Here is a 16,972-nt window from a genome sequence, read left to right on the forward strand (position 1 = left end):
TGTTCAGGATCAGGCTCATCGAGGCTTCCTAACCTGCAGAAATGCTTTTGGAGGAAGGCTGAACCAAAACCCACACACAGCTCACACCTGGGGTGGGGGTGCCAAGATAGCCCCGGGACCTACATACAGGCTGGGCAAACCCAAATGTCCAGAAAGTGTTCTGCAACAAGATTGCAAGGCATTTCTCTAATAGGCACCTTCCTAAGAGCAAAGTGGCTAATATGATTCGTACAAATTATGGGCCCGACATTTGTCAGATTCTCGAAGAGCAAGAAACTGGGCTTGGACAACAGGCAAACCTAGGCTCCGGGATCTTAACAAAACAAACAAACAAACAAACAAACAAACAAACACTCCTTCCCAGGCTGCTTATTTGTAGGCTGCCTCTTACTTTTGCTAAAGCGTTCGCGTTTCCAAGCGCCACAGGGATGGGCGAGGCCTCCCAAGCCACGTGGGGAGAAGGCCAGCATCCGAGCCCTAAGAACCCGGCCCCGCTAGGACCCGAAGGAAGCGGCGTCTCGGCGGCGCTGGGAACGAGCTCGGCGGGCCAGCCAATCAGAAGCCGCGTCTGCGGAGCCGGCCGCCGACCGGACTCCCCCCCACCACCCCCCTGGCCGCCCGGGGCACCGGTTATTTAAAGGCGCGCCGGCTCCACGCTGTCGCGGTCCGCGGGCCTGGTCTGTGCAGCGCAGCAGCAATGGCGAACCACATCGTGCTCTCCAACGGCGCCAAGATGCCCCTCGTGGGGCTGGGCACCTGGAAGGTAGGTGCGGAGGGGGCGCGTCCTGCGGCTCTTTTCGGGCTCCGCGCAGCCTGGGCGGGAGGGGCCTGGAGTGACCCTTTGCGGTCCTCGCCGTGGACGCCTGGCCTCCGAGGCGCCCCGCGGGCCCCGAGGTGGGCCGGGCAGGCGGGCCGCCCGGGCGCTGGCTCTCCTGGGTCGGGCCGGGGGCTCGCGTGAGGGACTTGGGAGCGGCCCGCGGAAGGCCGCCGCTGTGCACACCTGGTGGGTTTGGCCCCCCGTCCGCGCTCTGAGTCCGATCCCGGATGGAAAGGTCCCTAAAAGGAACGGAAGGGAAAGGGGGCTTCCCCGAGCCCCCGCCGCCCGGCCCCGGGGATGGACCACGGGAGGTGGATCCGAAAGAGATGGGGGTGTTCCGCTGCTAAGGGCACTAGTTGCGCCGCCTCCTTGTTTGTCTTATGAATAGTCTGGCCTTGATCGTTTCCGTTTTTCTCCCTGGAATAAGCATCTCGAGGTAAGCGCGCCCGGAGACCGCAGATAATTACATTAGGGGGCACGGGTTTGCCCAGGACGCATCCATTTCCTTGTCCCCAGACGCGCAGCGCTGAACCGCTCTAGCCCCGCCTGGCACTTGGGGTGTCCTGGGACCTCCGCGGGGAATCTGGGCGCGGGTGGTTACCGCCCAGGAAAACGGTTAGCATCAGTGTTAAAACTGGCCCCGGAAACCCGATCACCACTGAAATCTCTTCGCTCACAGCGCCCCTAAGAAATGGTTAGAAATAAAGCGGATAGCCTGATTATCTGAAAATTAGGGGGCACGGAAAGTGGTATTATGGGGGCAAAACCCAATATTTTTAAGCCGCTTATGAGGTAGCTTCAGGTATTATACACATTGCATTCCACAGCTATGGCCCGGGTTTTCCCACGAACTTTGACTGTGGGCCTGGGCATTGGATGTTGACACACAGACAAGGGAAGAAAAGACAGGATTGAGTTGCACCCCTGCGGTGGCTTGGACTACCCTAAAACCCGCAGTTGAAAATTAGTAAATATAAGGTGAGTAAGAAAGGGGTCCTAGACTTGCCTTACACAGACGATGTTCGTTGGCCAAAGTGATGAGAATATTAGTAATCCTGTGTTTCCTTCAAAAAGACCAGTGGTGCCGAAACCGGTTTGGCTCAGTGGATAGAGCGCCGGCCTGCGGACTGAAAGGTCCCAGGTTCGATTCCGGTCGAGGGCATGTACCTTGGTTGCGGGCACATCCCCAGTAGGGGGTTGTGCAAGAGGCAGCTGATCGATGTTTCTCTCTCATCGATGTTTCTAACTCTCTATCCCTCTCTCTTCCTCTCTGTGAAAAATCAATAAAATATATAAAAAAAAAAAAAAAGACCAGTGGTGGCTCCAAGGGTGTAATTGAATTATGACCATGGCACCGAGTTAAATTCCATCTGTTGCAGATTATTCTCTCGGAAAGGGTGTGAAAATATGCTTTCTTGAACTACAAAATGACCTCAGGTGAACCAGATCCAAGCATATAAATGTAACCCTCATCTGTCCGTCAATCCCTCTGTCCTCCAGCAGCTCCTGGCTCGGATCCTCCCAGCACAATGACCCCCGCAGGACGAAATGTTATCCTGTTGGTGCCAACCGAAGGCCAAAGATTGGCTCTCATGGGCCTGGCTGGGGTGGTCGTGTGTCTGCCCCTGTACCAGTCACTGGCAGATAACCATGTGTGACTAGGCCAGGCTTGAGAGAGGTGCCCACCCCTCTCTGCCCAGGGTTGGGGCTACACGGTGCTGGGCTGGCACATGACAGGGCTCTGCAGAGAAAATCAGGGTTCCATTAAGCCTGAAGAAAGTTAAATGCATGCTGGGCAGTTTCCCCCACCTGGGTCCCTCACTTGTCCTCGCTCTTGGGAAGGGGTGTGCTCTGCTGTCGCTTCTCACGTCAGCATCAGCTGTGCCCAGGATGCCACAGAGAGGCTGTGGTAGTTACGGTCTACTGCTCTGCTCTGTTCCTTGAGCCCTGGAGGTTGGGCAAGGCTGCAGGTGCAGCTGCTTACGTCCTCCAGGGAAAGAGGAGATTGCCGGGTCATCCGAAGGTGTTCCTTGATCTAACACCGGAGGGTGGCGCCACCCGCCTCCCTGCTCCCTCCATGGTGGATAGCAAGCTCAGGGTGCTAACAGGCTCAGGTCACGCTCTATCCCCATGGCTCCATATTCCCCTCCTCGCCAGTTCACAACAGCTGATAAAGCAGCAGATGTCTGCAGCTGCGATGGCCCCAGGGAGTTTCCCTTTCATTCTTTTCTGCCCCGCTCTCCAGGGGAATGTCCTCGATTCTTTCAACAGTCTGTTGCACTCTTTTATTTTTCACCTCTTTGGTCTGAGCAGGAGATGGAGTAAGTGTCTACGCAGTCGATCTGGTGAAGCTTAATGGCTATGAAGGCGCTTCTCTTCCTCCTCAACAGCCAGCTCCCCACCCCTGTCCTGGTCACTCAGACGGTTTGGGCACAGACAGCCTTTCAGCTTCTTCGTAGCTGTGACCACAAACCATATGGTGATCTTCCGAGATTTGGACAGCGTGAGAATTGATGCCCAGGCCTTTGAGTCTGTATCAGTAATAGATTCTGTATCTCTGAGCGTCTCCCAGAACTGCTTCCAAGCAAGGGATTGCCAATATCTGAATCCAGGCACCAAAAAGAGAAAGTAAAGCACAGGGATTTACTGAACTCTGGAACCAAATGGGAATCGGGGAAACATTTACAGCGGTTTTTTTTTTTTTTAATACTTTGAGCTATTCAAAGGAAATGGTATCCTTTATTGCCATGGGAACCTCGTAGATCCAGGCAGTGGGGGACTATTTATACAGTGGTTTGTAAATCAACTGATGTGAAGAAACAAGGAGTGAATGTCTGTGCACATCTTTTCAAGGTGATCGATGCTGCTGTTAAATTATCCTAAAATGAAGCCATCTGGCATTTCAGGTTCCGTCTGAGAGCAAATGGTCAGAGTCTGCTTCAGCAACTGGCCCGGCCTTCCAGTGCCGGCCTTAAAGGAACAGCCGCTTCCGTGAGGAGCGGTCGGCTCACTGTCCTCCTCCCTGGTTGTGTGCAAACTGTGTCTTCTGTTTCATTTTGGATTTGAACTCCGTGCTTTCCGTTTCCTTTCAGTCCTCTCCGGGCAAAGTGACGGAGGCTGTGAAGGTGGCGATTGACGTTGGGTACCGCCACATTGACTGTGCCCACGTGTACCAGAACGAGAACGAGGTGGGGGTGGCCATCCAGGAGAAGATCAAGGAGCAGGTGGTGAAGCGTGAGGACCTCTTCATCGTCAGCAAGGTGCTGCTCTTGGGAGCCTGGGGGACAGGGTTCTCGTTCATGTTACCCGTTGGTGGCGTCCGCTTAGGAGCCAAGGCTGTACTCTGGGGCCTCTTAGTGCAGCTACAGTTAGCACTGGGCACACAGGTCTTCCAGGGAGAATGTGTAGACTCGAGGCCACAGAGGGCTCCCGAGCTCGCCCGTCCACGGCTGCCTATTGGTTGGTATTTCCACGGACCCGTTGGTTAGAGCCCCTTGCCGAAGAGGCTGAGGTCGTGGGTTGGTGCTTTCTTTCCAGGGACTTATCTTTAAGGGCGGGACTTGGTTCCCATCTCCAAACGAGATCTCCACTGCTGGCCACCACCTGGAGGTGAGGCTGGCTCTGAAAGACCGGCCTTGCAGGGACACAGCCCTGAGGATCACGTGTCGGGCCCAGGGCTGGTGCCGAGCTGTCCGTTCTATTTTATGCCTTGAGTTTGGTCCTTCTGGAGGTATCCTGACCTGATAATCCTGCCTTCCTTTGGAAAGTTAGCACCCACACCACCGCCACCATGTGTAGCATCACGGTGACATGGGTGGGTTATGGTGAGAGGCGAGCGAATCATCTGGCTTCAAGCCGTCTGGCTCCAGCCAGGAAACCGCTTCCTGCGTGGGGTGATAGGATGTGTTCTCTCGCTGGCTTCAGCTGTGGTCCACGTTCCATGAGAAGAACCTGGTGAAGGGAGCCTGCAAGAAGACGCTCAGCGACCTGAAGCTGGACTACCTGGACCTCTACCTTATCCACTGGCCCATCAGTTTCAAGGTGAGGGCACGGCTCGGGTAGCCGCGGCAGGTGGGGCCTCCTTTATCAGCAGGTGAGTGGTCGCGCTCTGTGTGTGGTTACTGCTCCAGGGACAGTCCTCAGGCCAGCAGCAGCAACATCACCTGGGAGCTTGTTAGAAACCAGTCTCGGGCCCCACCCAAGGCTTCTGCAGCCAAACCCCGTGACTCAGCTGCATGGTACAGAGTTTGAGGAGTCCTGCCCTGGTTGGTGGGTGATTGTGCCGTTTACAACCTTGTAACAACCAACATGACTCAGGACATTCCTGCACACGGCCCAGGTGTCACCCGCTATCCCCGCCCTGCCCACAGGCACGCGTGCACGTATACGTTCATACCCCGCACCTGTGTATGTGTGCATATTCTTACATTCCACACACATGCCACATCCTGAGGAGGCTTGGTGAGTATTTGTTGGCACTCTAACTCTGTACAGAAGGAGTCTCGCGTTATTGTGCCTTTTGCCTTCATTCCAGCTACAGGCTCCGTTTTCTGCTCTGTCAGCCAGATGGAAAGTGTGGAGTTTACCCTATAGCGCTATTTTATTGCACTGTAGGGTATCCAGGCCTGACTTCCATTGTTTGTGTTTCATGATAAGCCAGCGAGGCTTGGCAAGGCGACGGTCCTTTAGTCTGGTGATCCAGCCAGCACGTGGACCCTGCGAGTTCTGGTCTGAGTCCTCCCTCCACCCACACACTCTGGCCCATGGCAGGGTTCCTTTCACTGACCGAGAATGACCCATTTCCATCTAACTGTCCGCTCCGGCCCATTTGATAAACAGGTGTAGGGAGCTTCAGGAGTTGTCTGCCTATTTCTTTTTCACACGGACAGATTTGCCCTGGACTATCTTCTAAAAACGTAGCCAGCTCTCGTAGTGTAGAACATTTTTAGAACTTTGCTTTCAAAGATGTAACTGCACGTCAGTGAAGGGCTGTTACTGATTGTGTGCGTTTGTCATGACAGCCCGGGGACGAATTTTTCCCGTTGGATGCGAAAGGCAACGTGATTCCCTCTGACACCGATTTTGTGGACACGTGGGAGGTAAGGCTGTCTGTCCCTGCTTTGGCTTTCTTCTTCAGTGCCGGCTTCCTGCTGTCCTTGTGAGTGGACAGGCGTGAGTTATGCCACTTCTGCCTGTGTTTGCACTTCCTGCCTCATTAAAGCCAGCCTGGCTCCTGTCTTGCTGTCTCGTGGCTTCTCCAAGGTCTGACTCTGGCACTGAGTAGTAAGGGCTGGGCTGGTGTAAAAGATGCGTCTGACCCTGTCCTTCGGGGCACATGTCAGGAGCAAGCAGACCCTCTTTTGTCTTTAGGCCATGGAAGAGCTGGTGGACGAGGGGCTGGTGAAATCTATTGGGATCTCCAACTTCAACCATCTCCAGATCGAGAAGCTCTTAAACAAACCTGGCTTAAAGCATAAGCCGGTGGTGAACCAGGTCAGCATCCAGCAGGGAGCTGGTGGGCACGGAGGCTCGGTGTCCTCTGATTCTGGCGGTCACTGCTGTTCATGTCACCAGGGAGCGGCCGGGAGGCAAGCTCCTGGGCACTGGCACAGTCCTCACTGACGATTCAGAATGACAGTGGCACATCGGGGGTGAGACTTGTAGGAGAGAAGGGGTGAGCCTGGCTTGTGATGGCTCCAGGCCGCACAGATGAGCAGCCTGGGACACTGAGGTCCTCAGACCTGTCACAGCTGATAAGTGGCCAAAGCCAGAGGGACCCTAGGGCCACGGCCACGGTACGCCAGGAACAAGGTTAGTGCTGTTAGTGTCGAGGACACTCGCTGGGAAGCGTCGACGTGGTTGCGGCTTATCTGGGAGATAGGATGTTGGTTACACAATTTCCTATCGGGTGAGGGAGGAGTTGGCATGGGTACCTTCCTGAGTGTGCCCTCGCCAGGGCCCAGGCCTGCATCTGCCTCCTGCTTGCACTTGCAGATCGAGTGCCACCCGTACCTCACTCAGGAGAAGCTGATCCAGTATTGCCAGTCCAAAGGCATTGTGGTGACGGCCTACAGTCCCCTCGGCTCTCCCGACAGGCCCTGGTGAGTCCCTGTGGGGCCATGATTTCTTGTCCGTTGGTGAACATTAGAAATGGCTAAAGAGAAACATTCAGTGCCACGGAAAACGGCTCGGGCTGATGTGCAGACCTTCCCAGGAGCCTTTGCTGGGTTTCCTGGTTGGCCTTTTGAGGTGCAAGAGGCCTGCTCTCTTTCCAGAGGGTGGGGAGTTTGTAACAGCTTTGAATCGGAAGGGCACTGGCGGGCCGCCCTCTGAGACTGACGGGAGTCAGGGTTGGGGGGCGGCTGCCTTGAGTGGCGGCGCCAAAGGTTGCTCACACGGGTCACCTTTCTGTCTCCAGGGCCAAGCCCGAGGACCCTTCCCTGCTGGAGGACCCCAGGATCAAAGCCATAGCTAACAAGTACAATAAATCCACAGCCCAGGTACGGCCGTGTCCAGGCCCTCGTGACTGCCCCCAGAACTTCTGCATTTGTGGTGGCCCCGTGGGCCGGAGGGGAGGTGACCGGGCCCGTCAAGCCCTCCTGGAAGTGTGGCTTGGGGTTCTGGAGTGTGCGGTAGACAGGGACCGACTGCGAGTTAGAAGATGCCGTGTGGTCTGGGAATAACGGTGCCTGCCCGCTGCCTTCCCGGCTGCCGCGGGGCCAGCAGCTGCCACTGTCGGTGAAGTGCATCTGCCCTCCTAGAGCAGCTCGTTAGCAGCTGCAGGAAACTCTCCTCCCCGTGGGAGCGGCAGCTCCTGACCCGTGAGTGTCAGTCTCCTGCGGGTGGGACGCCTGGGAGACACGGAAGCGCGAGGCGTGGTGGCTGAGAGCAGGGCGCGGGTCAGATCCTGAGGGCCACCCTCCTTGCTGCTGGGTTAGCCCAGCGTCTCTGTGCCTTGGTTTTATCACTCAAAGTTCTGGGATGTCCCCTTCCGGGTATGGATGCATTAGATTAAGTGAGATGACAGACAGAGTTCTTGGTGAGCATACGTACACACTCGGCACATCTGTTCGCAGGTTCTGATCCGGTTCCCCATGCAGAGGAATTTGGTCGTGATCCCCAAGTCTGTGACCCCTGAACGCATCACCGAGAACTTTCAGGTAAGGCCTGGCTGCTATCCCTGGTTTTCCTCACTGGAGAGGGGGAGGACTCTTCACTGGGTCTCGGCCTGTCCCTGGAGTGTGGATGGGACCCCGCCCTCTGTCAGGTCTCCGTCGCAGCCAGCCTCAGTAAGCTGCAGTGAACACACCTTGGACAGTGGCTCTTCCTGGGTGGAGGCACCGCTTAGGGGGGTGGGCCCGTGCCTCAGTTTACCCTCTGCACATGCACACTCCTGTGCTGAAGCTCCTCAGTGACTCCGTGTTGCCCTGAGACATGTTTGTGAGTGACACTGGGGTTGCATCAGGGCTTCATTAGTTGCCTCAGTTTCCCCATCTGTAAAGTAATACCTATTTCAAGAGCTGTCATAAAGATTAAATAAGATACGTTAGGGGCTTCACACACATACAAAGTAGTCCTTGCACATTTTGCACAGTTGTAATCACAGAGTCTGCAGCAGACTTCTCGCACATTCTGTGATCATCCAACGCTGAGGGCTCCTGGCATGTGCCCGGCCCTCCCAGTCTCCCGGTGCTGCTCAGGGCCTGCCCGCTGGCCTCCGTGCTGGCCACGTCTCCCCCGCGGACCGTGGTCTCTGCAGACGGTTCTCCTGATGCACCTCTTGCTCTCTGTCAAACGTGATTTGGCGCCGCAGGCCTGCCTCAGACCCTCTGACCACAGCTGGTTCCCGATGCCTCCGGCCTCCCCAGCGCCGTGTGTAGTGCCTCTCGCACCGGGTGCGGTGAATTCCTCCTGCTCTTACAGCTGTTGTGTTTCCTTTGTAAACGAGGCAGACACGTCTTCCCGTCATTGTGCTCCCCGGTGCTGAGCTCAGCAGAAATGCTAGGGAGGGTCTTGAAATGAACTCAGTGGAGGCCCTGGAAGGGAAGGGCTGTTTTCGATGTTTCATGAACTCCCAGCCGAGCCGTGTGCCTTCTCTGAATAGCCCGACAGTCAACTTTCTCCGAGTTCAGCCTCCGTCTCCCCTCACCGCTCAGGGCGGCATCTCATCAGCGGCCTGCGCAGCGCTGCTGTGATCTTGGGGTTGAGCTTTCCTTGCAGAGCTTACTGGATGTTTTCTCTTCTAGGTCTTTGACTTTCAGCTGAGCAAGGAGGATATGGCCACCTTACTGAGCTACAACAGGAACTGGAGGGTCTGTGCCTTGGTGAGGTGAGTGGGTCCCGGGCAGACCAGACTGCAGAGCGGAAGCGTAGCTCCCGGCGGCCGTGGCGTCCACGTCCTGTGTCGCCATCACGGCCTCATTTGGCGTGTTTCCTTGCGTTCTCATGCCTGTGCAGCTGTAAACGTTAGCCCTGTGTCAGCCACGGGAAGGTGCCGGGACGACTGCTCTAGTGTCTTCTCGTCCCGGCCCAGGGGCACTGTTGCCTGACCCGCAGTAACCGCATGTTCTGGCATTTGATTTCCACTCTTACTGTCGGTGAAAACCAGAGGGGCCAGGTGGCTCCTGCCCCACCTTTGTGGAAGAATTTGCCTGCGGCCCTACCTGATAATGACACTAATAAGGGGGTGTAGTAGGAAGACCGGGTGCTCAGGGCCGAGGTCATCCCAGCTCTGGCACGGATGGGCCACTTGGCTCTGAGATGGTCCGTGGACCCTCTGCCTGGCAGTCCCCTGCGGGCCTCCAGCCACACATCCGCGGGTCCTTGTATTCCCTGATTTGTCGTTTGGACTCTGAGGGAGGTGACAAGGGAGGCAGTTCATTTCCTTCTCCTGCCTGTGTAATAACTAATGTTAGAACTTGTTTTCTGCTTTTAAGAAGAACCGTCCCATTTCCATGGGCGTCTAAGAGCCTCCTCTCGCTATTCTCACTGTCTGACCTCTGCCGGTTCCTCCTGTCTCCTTACTAGTTAGTTACTCTCCTACACGAAATTGAACATTCCCCGAGCCAGGAGGGTGGCTAGCTGTCCAGTGCAGGGTCTGCCCCCTGGTGGCCTTTGCCGCCCTGGGCAGATGTCTCCTGGTGTGCATCTTGGTTGATAACTCTCCTGTCCAGGTGTGAACACACTTGCTGTCACACTCTGGCCTCAGACTCAGAACAGGCCACAGAGGTTGCCCTTTCTGATGTCGCTGTGTGTGTGAATGCTGTTTAATCTTTAGACATTGAAAGCGTCTTTGGATCTGGTGGGTAAGGGAGAGGAGAAGTGAATCTCTGGCCAGTTTACACCTGTCTGCTTTCAGAACGTCCCTGCCATCCATTCCGTTCCTGTCCACCGCTGCCCCGAATGGAAGCTCTCGGGGCCGATAGGCCACAATGGTTTTCTATCTGTTTCCTTTACACTTAGGCTTCCTCCACTCTCTGTTCTAGACTCCACTATCAGATTAGTCCTTGGGCTACTGATGGTTCGTGGGGATGTTTGGGGTCTGAATGGGGTGGGAGAGGCTGTCCCCAACATGCCCAGGGCACCCAGGGAGCTCTTTCTAACACTACACGTTACCTCTGGTGATTATTGTCGTACTTCGCCTCTGCTGCTAACGGCGGTGTTTATACCTCAGGTTTGATGGGAAACAATAAAAAGCAGATCCCGGGGACCTTTGGATGGTTCTGAGTATTTAAGTAAGAGTTAGATGCCCCACGTGGGTTCTCCCTGCGCCTTTCATACTCTGCCCAGCCAGTCTTTCCAACTCTATTGCTGTTGTGTTCCCAACACAAGTCTTTGGCCCTGCCTGCCGGATGGGACTGCCTGGCAAACATGTCCGCAGCTCTCCATCCCCAGGTCGATGCCCTGCCTCCCTCCCCAGTTCCTTTTATCGAATCCTCAACTGCTCACTGGGCTCATGCCAGCTCCCACTGTACCAGGAGGCTCCTGAGGGATGGAGCATTTCTGTCTCCTGTACTCCGAGCACATCTCTTACGTTGTCATCACCCTCTTAATGTCTAAGACAACACGATGCTCTCCTGTGCTGCCTGTTGGATGGAATTATGAAGAAGCAGGAATTGCGTCCTGCTGCCCTGAACACCCCAGGCCCGGTGCTGGGCCCTGGGAGGGTGGCGTCCGTCATTCACGAGAGTCGGCGGCAGAGGGTGAGGGTGGGCGGCTGCCCCCAGTGCAGACCCATGGCCTGCAGCTCAGAGCCGACTTGCTCCTCGCAGGCCTTTATTTCTGCCTGTAATGAGACACTCAGCATCTCTGACTTTCTGTAATTTATTTTGGTTGAAATCTCTTCAAAAGCTAATGTGTCCCTCTTTCTCTTGACAGTTGTGCCTCCCACCAGAATTATCCCTTCCATGCAGAGTTTTGAAGCTGTGGGTGCCTGCTCTTCCCCAGGCCACCTGCCGCCGTTTCCTGCCTTGTTCTTCCTGCCTCGTTTTTTGAGTACGTAGTGTAGTGTGGCCATGTCCCTTGCCACAGGGCAGCCACCAGTGAGGGCGTGGCCAGCCTGGCGTTGGGGCCAATGAGCAGTCTCAGTAGATTGGAGTCTCTTCCCGTTTTCTTTGCCCTTCTTGTCTGGGGAAGGTGCAACCTCGATACTCTTTCCTGACTAAGTTGAATCTACAAAGTGAAAATTAGTGCCACTAACAATGGGATTTTGGTTGCTTGGAACTGGAATCCTTTCAGCCAGACTTGTTCTTGCTCAAATAAAAAGTACTTTTGTGAGCTTGATGCTGTTCGTTTTGGCGTGGTTTGTTGAAATGATTCATCGCCTCTGTCCCACTCGACCTTCATACCGTTGATCCCCACAAAGCAGGCCATTCAGCTCTGCAGCACCAGTGAGGGCTTGGCACCTTTCCTTTTGGTGGGGAACCCTGAGCCCCATATTTTACCTGTTAGCTTTAGGGTGCACATTGGAGTCAGCTGGGGAGCTGGAAAAGCCAGTGAAGTCTGGCCCTCGCCCCAGAGATAGGAAGGTCGCCGGGACATCTGGAGTTCTCATGCCCCTTGGGGGTGCTAATGCGCAGGCCCCATTGGGAGCCACAGCTTTAGGGCCTCGCCAGGATGTAAACCCACTGGTGATTTCACACGTGAGGCCAAGTCCTGGTTACTAAGCAGTGCTGCTCACGAGGAACTGCTTTCATGAGCTCCTTTTCTAGACCAGACGGAAGAGCATCAGTAACTATCTGTCAGCTTGGGCTGCCACACGAAATAGCACAGAAGGGCGCACTGAGCAAGTGTATTCCTCACGGTTCTGGAGCTGGCAGATCAGGGTGCCCGCCTGGTCGGGTTCCCAGAGGGCCACTTCCTGGCCGGTAGACGGCTCCTCCCCACTGTGTCTTCACGTGACAGAAGGATGAAGGCTTAAAAAGGGTTACAAAAGTAAAGGCCCCCCTCTTTTTTTTTAAACCATTTTTCCTTTTACAAATGCTGTTGCTTATTATTATTTTTATTAATAATGTTTCCTTACCCAGAATTATCTTGACGAAGGCGAAGAAAAGGATGGGGTAGACAGTGTTGACCTTAAATATCATAGAGAAGATGCTTTGCCGCTCTCTTTACCGGGGGACCATAGCCCCCAGTTAACCTGCTTGGCAGGTTATCCATGTGTAAGTGGCTGCTAGGCCTCATTCAGGGATGGCAGAGCATCAGGCCCCTGAGTGGCTGGGATGGAGCTGAAGGGACTGAGAGCTCTACCCGATCACTGACTGGCAGCCCCGAGCCTGGGCCTCTTCCTGGCACCTGCTGGTCACCGTGGTCCAGTTTCTCCTGCTGGTTAGGCAGGTCCCACCTTATCCCAAGTCAACTACAAACCTCTTCGGTCACCCTCTCCACCAAGCATATCAAACTCAAAGGCTAACACGGGCCAAATAAACAAGGTTTAAATTTCTGTGGGCCGCAAAAAAAAGGTTCAATTTTCATAGAAATGTGGGTTTATTTCAATAGAGACATGCTGAATACAAAGGACTGAAATATGAGTAATTGTGAACATAAAATAATAGAACATTTTAATAACACTGAATAACTGCACAAACTAATAAGTGTAATGCAAATAAACCTACTTTTCTTGTTCTCCGAAAGCGAAATATTTCCTGTTGTGCACACCAAACAAGTCAGTCTAAGACTAATGACGTGGCAATCGGCTGCTAAAATATTCGCTGCTGGTATTAGTGGAGAGAAATGTGTGCCTGCGCGTAAGGCGCATAAGGAAAATGAATGCAACACAATTATAGTAATCAGTCATTAGCGAACATGGTAATTCGTTATTAATAATTATGTGTAACAGGATATTGTAAAAATTAAGTTGTGAAATTTTTATTAAGATGTTTCTTACATACCATTACATTGGTTGGGCCGCAAAAATATTCACTGTGGGCCGCGTACTGCCTGCGGGCCGCGCGTTCGACATGCTTGCTCTACATCATCAAGAGCAGACTCCTGTTTTATTGTGCCAGGTTCAGTCCGCTGTAACCCAGTCCCTACCCTTGTTTCTCAGTCCAGAATTGGCTAAACACACTTTCGGAAAACTTCCAGTCCCTAGAAAGAGTTTTAAAGTCAGCTGCCTGCCATCTGGATCCCTGAGTAAAAACACATCAAAAAAGACTTGAAAAGTCAGCCAGGAGCACCAACAAGATGAAAGGCCCTGCGCTGGCCTGGCCCGGCTCTCCCGAGACCGTGAGATGGTATCTGGGAGCCTGGCCTGGGGCGGGGAGGAGGAGATCACGGCCTCCTACACAGGACCGCTCTGTACTTTGAAGATAAAACAGGAGTATACGCCGCAGCGGCAGCCTGTGTTCCCAGGAGCGGGCGGGGGCCTGGCACGTTGGTGCTGGACTGTGGCGGGAGGGAGCACAGGTGAGGCTGCGGCTCGGCAGGGCCAGCTTCACGCCACTGCCAACAATTGATCTGAGCTGGAGCAGAGAGACGCGGGAGGTCTCCACAGAGAGACCGCTTTGCCCAGGGACAGCCCGTTCCTCCTCTTTGTAGAAATAAAATCCCATCCCTTCGGGGGCAGTTCCCAGCCCAGCCGCGGGGCTCAGGTGGAGTCACTGTGATGCGGTAAAATACTGAAGGCATCGTGAAAACAGCTGGGGTTTTAACAAAACAGAGTTCTGGCCAAGACTTGTTAATAAGATAACGAGACCAGTTGAAAGACGGAACTAAATGTTACTGAGTCGCAGGGGCAGTTAAACCTGCTCTGGACAAGTCTCTCTGAACAACGCCGCCGCAGACTTGATCTCACACAGCGCGGGTTCTCAGGTCCGACACCGAGTCCTCTGTGTTTTAGTGTGGCATCGAGGCGCTGGCTAAGGGAGGCGGTCGGTCCAGGTCCCTGGACAGGGCCCCGCCAGGAGATGCACAACCCAGGCAGGCTTCCTAGAGGGACTGGGGGACTGTCTTAGGGGGCTATTCCTAGGGGGACTGTCTTTGGAAGGTCATGGCTCTCTGGGACCCAGTGCCAGGTCACACCTCGTCTTTCCTCCTTTGAAGGCATCTGCTAGCTGCGCTCTAAGGAAGACCTTGGTCTCCAGTGCCTGGAACCTTCCTGTCCGTCTCCGGAGTGCGCCTTCTCAGGTCCTCCTGCAGCCCAGCTCCCAGCTTAGCCAGAGGGGGCACCAGTGTCTGTCTTCCTTGCCCTTCTGTCCACAGAGCCAGTGCCTGGGCACAGACAAGGCCCCCAATGTCAGTTGCATGAACTACCAAGTGAAGGAATGAAGAGCTTTCCTTATAATTAACTAGTAAAACCTCCTGGTGTGAAATCAATGTGTTCCAGACCCAAAGAGGGGCTGCTCGGTGCTGAACAGTGGCCTAAAATACATGAAAGGGTGGCAGAGGGTTGTGCACTTATAGACAGACTGAGTCTGCATCGCAGCTCTGCTCTTTCCTAATCACGGCTCTGGAGAAATATCTACCCTCCCGGCCTTCATTTCCTCAATCTCTAAAATGCCTGGCTCCTCGCAGTCACGAGGATTAATGAGATCATAGAGGGAAAACCCCTATCCCAGACCTTGCACACAGCAAGCAGTACATGCCAGCCATTATTGCTGACATTGTCAATATCATCGTGATTATAACCACACGGCCTCTGTTTGCAGAAGGCCCAGGAGGAGCTAGGCCCGGAGCAGGAACAGGGCTCCCTCCTGCCTGGACTTGGTCCAATCCCACGCGCAGGCAGGCCAGCGCCGATGCGTTCATCAGCGAGCAGCACGAGGACCGTGCTCCCGGCACCAGACGAGTCCCGAAGCACATACCGCCCGTGTGTTTGTAAGTATTCTTTTCTATGGATGAGGATCTCAGAGGGTTAAGAGGTCACCTAGTCCCGTGTTTCCCTAACCCAGTGTTTTCCAACTTATTTCTGGCAGCAGACTTCCTTCTTCCAAACAAACCCTGCACAGAGCCTCCATGGAGACACCGGATAGTGACAGCTGCCGGGGCGTACGTGGGGGGTTGGGGGGGTCTCGGAACCAAGCCAGTCAGCCCCTCACACACAGCCCCCCCACCATGAGGGCCCCGGAACATAGTTTCAAAGCCTTGGGCTCCAACCTTTGTTGGTTGGTTTGCTTGTTTTTTAAAACGATAAAGATGTCTTGCACACAGTGGGGGAGTTGGGGAGTTCTGGAGGGGCGCAGCTGAGTGGGTCCGGATGGGGGTCTCCCATGAGGTGGCAGGAATATGACGGCTGGGAATCATCGTGCAGAGGCTGGTTTGGGCAGGCGGACTCGACTCCAAGGCAGGGCACTCAGTCTCGGCTCAGTCCTGCATGCTGGCCCGAGTCTCAGTTCCCACCAACCACACGTACCTTTCCTAGAGCTGGCGTGTGCATGACACAGGGCCGAGTCCCTGAGGGAGTGATGCCAGAGAGCAGGAAGCGGAAGCCACAATGCCCTCATTACCTACCCTCAGAAGCCACACAGCATCACTTCCACAAAAGGTCAGCCCTCCTCAGGGGGCACCGTGGAGGCTGGTTACCACGTCTGCAAACCTGGAGCTGTACATTGTGTAGAAGGCATTTCAGAAGTAACTACAAACATGCAAATAATGTTTCAAAAGGACATATGTTTAAACCTAGCCAGGTGGCTCAGTTGGTTGGGGCGTCGCCCATACACCAAAAGGTTGTATGGTCAGGGCACATACCTAGGTTGTGAGTTTGATCCCCAGTTGGGATATGTACAGGATGCAACAAATTGATGTTTCTCTCACATCAATGTTTCTCTCTCTCTCTTCTCCCCTTCCTCTCTCTCTAAAAATCAATGAAAGCATATCCTCGGGTGAGGATTATTTTTTAAAAAGGGTGTTTAGATTGTCATCCTTAGCCAAATAACCCCTTGGTTTTACAGCAAAAAACTGAGGATCAAAGAAGTGAAATGACCAGCTAAAGCTCACAGCAATTTAAGTAGAAATTTAAGGTCTCTGGATTCCAATCTATCACTTTACATCATAATGTTATTAACAATGACATTTCATTATAATAAAAATTGTAGTGACTTACACATGCATACAACTCTATGACTAGGTCATCAAGGTTAAACCAAGAGTGATAGGTCATATTGATAGTATATGCTCTTTTTTTAAAAAAATACATTTTATTGATTTTTTACAGAGAGGAAGAGAGAGGGATAGAGAGTTAGAAATATCGATGAGAGAGAAACATCGATCAGCTGCCTCTTGCACACCCCCTACTGGGGATGTGCCCGCAACCAAGGTACATGCCCTTGAGTGGAATCGAACCTGGGACCCTTGAGTCCGCAGACCAGTGCTCTATCCACTGAGCCAAACTGGTTTCGGCGATAGTATGTGCTCTTGACATGATGTGATACAAATGGCAATTTTCCTCAAATCTATGATCTTCCTCAAACCCAAACCCCCAGTCTAATAATGAAGAAACATGAGAGAAATCTGATGTAATTGAAGGACATTCTACAAGACACCCGACCAATACCATTACTCAAAACTGTCAAGTCTGAGAAGCCATCACAACCCGGAGGAGCCCAGGGAGACATGATGACTAAACGGATGGGACACTGGAATAGTCTAGACTTTCTGTGTCTTTTTCTTTCTTTCTTTTTTTAAAAGTGCTACAATAATCAATCACATTTATTTTTA

The 16,972-nt window shown here is 53.7% G+C and overlaps 1 protein-coding gene across 1 annotated transcript; it reads left to right on the plus strand.

Moving 5' to 3' along the window:
* The first annotated feature begins 505 nt into the window (after positions 1 to 505).
* Positions 506 to 11,599, plus strand: LOC103294122 (aldo-keto reductase family 1 member B1). The gene is made up of 10 exons (XM_008150514.3): positions 506 to 763; positions 3,910 to 4,077; positions 4,742 to 4,858; positions 5,839 to 5,916; positions 6,188 to 6,310; positions 6,812 to 6,918; positions 7,236 to 7,317; positions 7,894 to 7,977; positions 9,064 to 9,146; positions 11,195 to 11,599. Exons 1-10 carry the CDS (start codon positions 698 to 700, stop codon positions 11,235 to 11,237), a joined length of 951 nt encoding a protein of 316 aa, XP_008148736.1. The 5' UTR covers positions 506 to 697; the 3' UTR covers positions 11,238 to 11,599.
* Positions 11,600 to 16,972: the final 5,373 nt, after the last annotated feature.

The sequence above is a fragment of the Eptesicus fuscus genome, chromosome 14, assembly GCF_027574615.1.
Source record: "Eptesicus fuscus isolate TK198812 chromosome 14, DD_ASM_mEF_20220401, whole genome shotgun sequence".
NCBI lineage: Eukaryota > Metazoa > Chordata > Mammalia > Chiroptera > Vespertilionidae > Eptesicus > Eptesicus fuscus.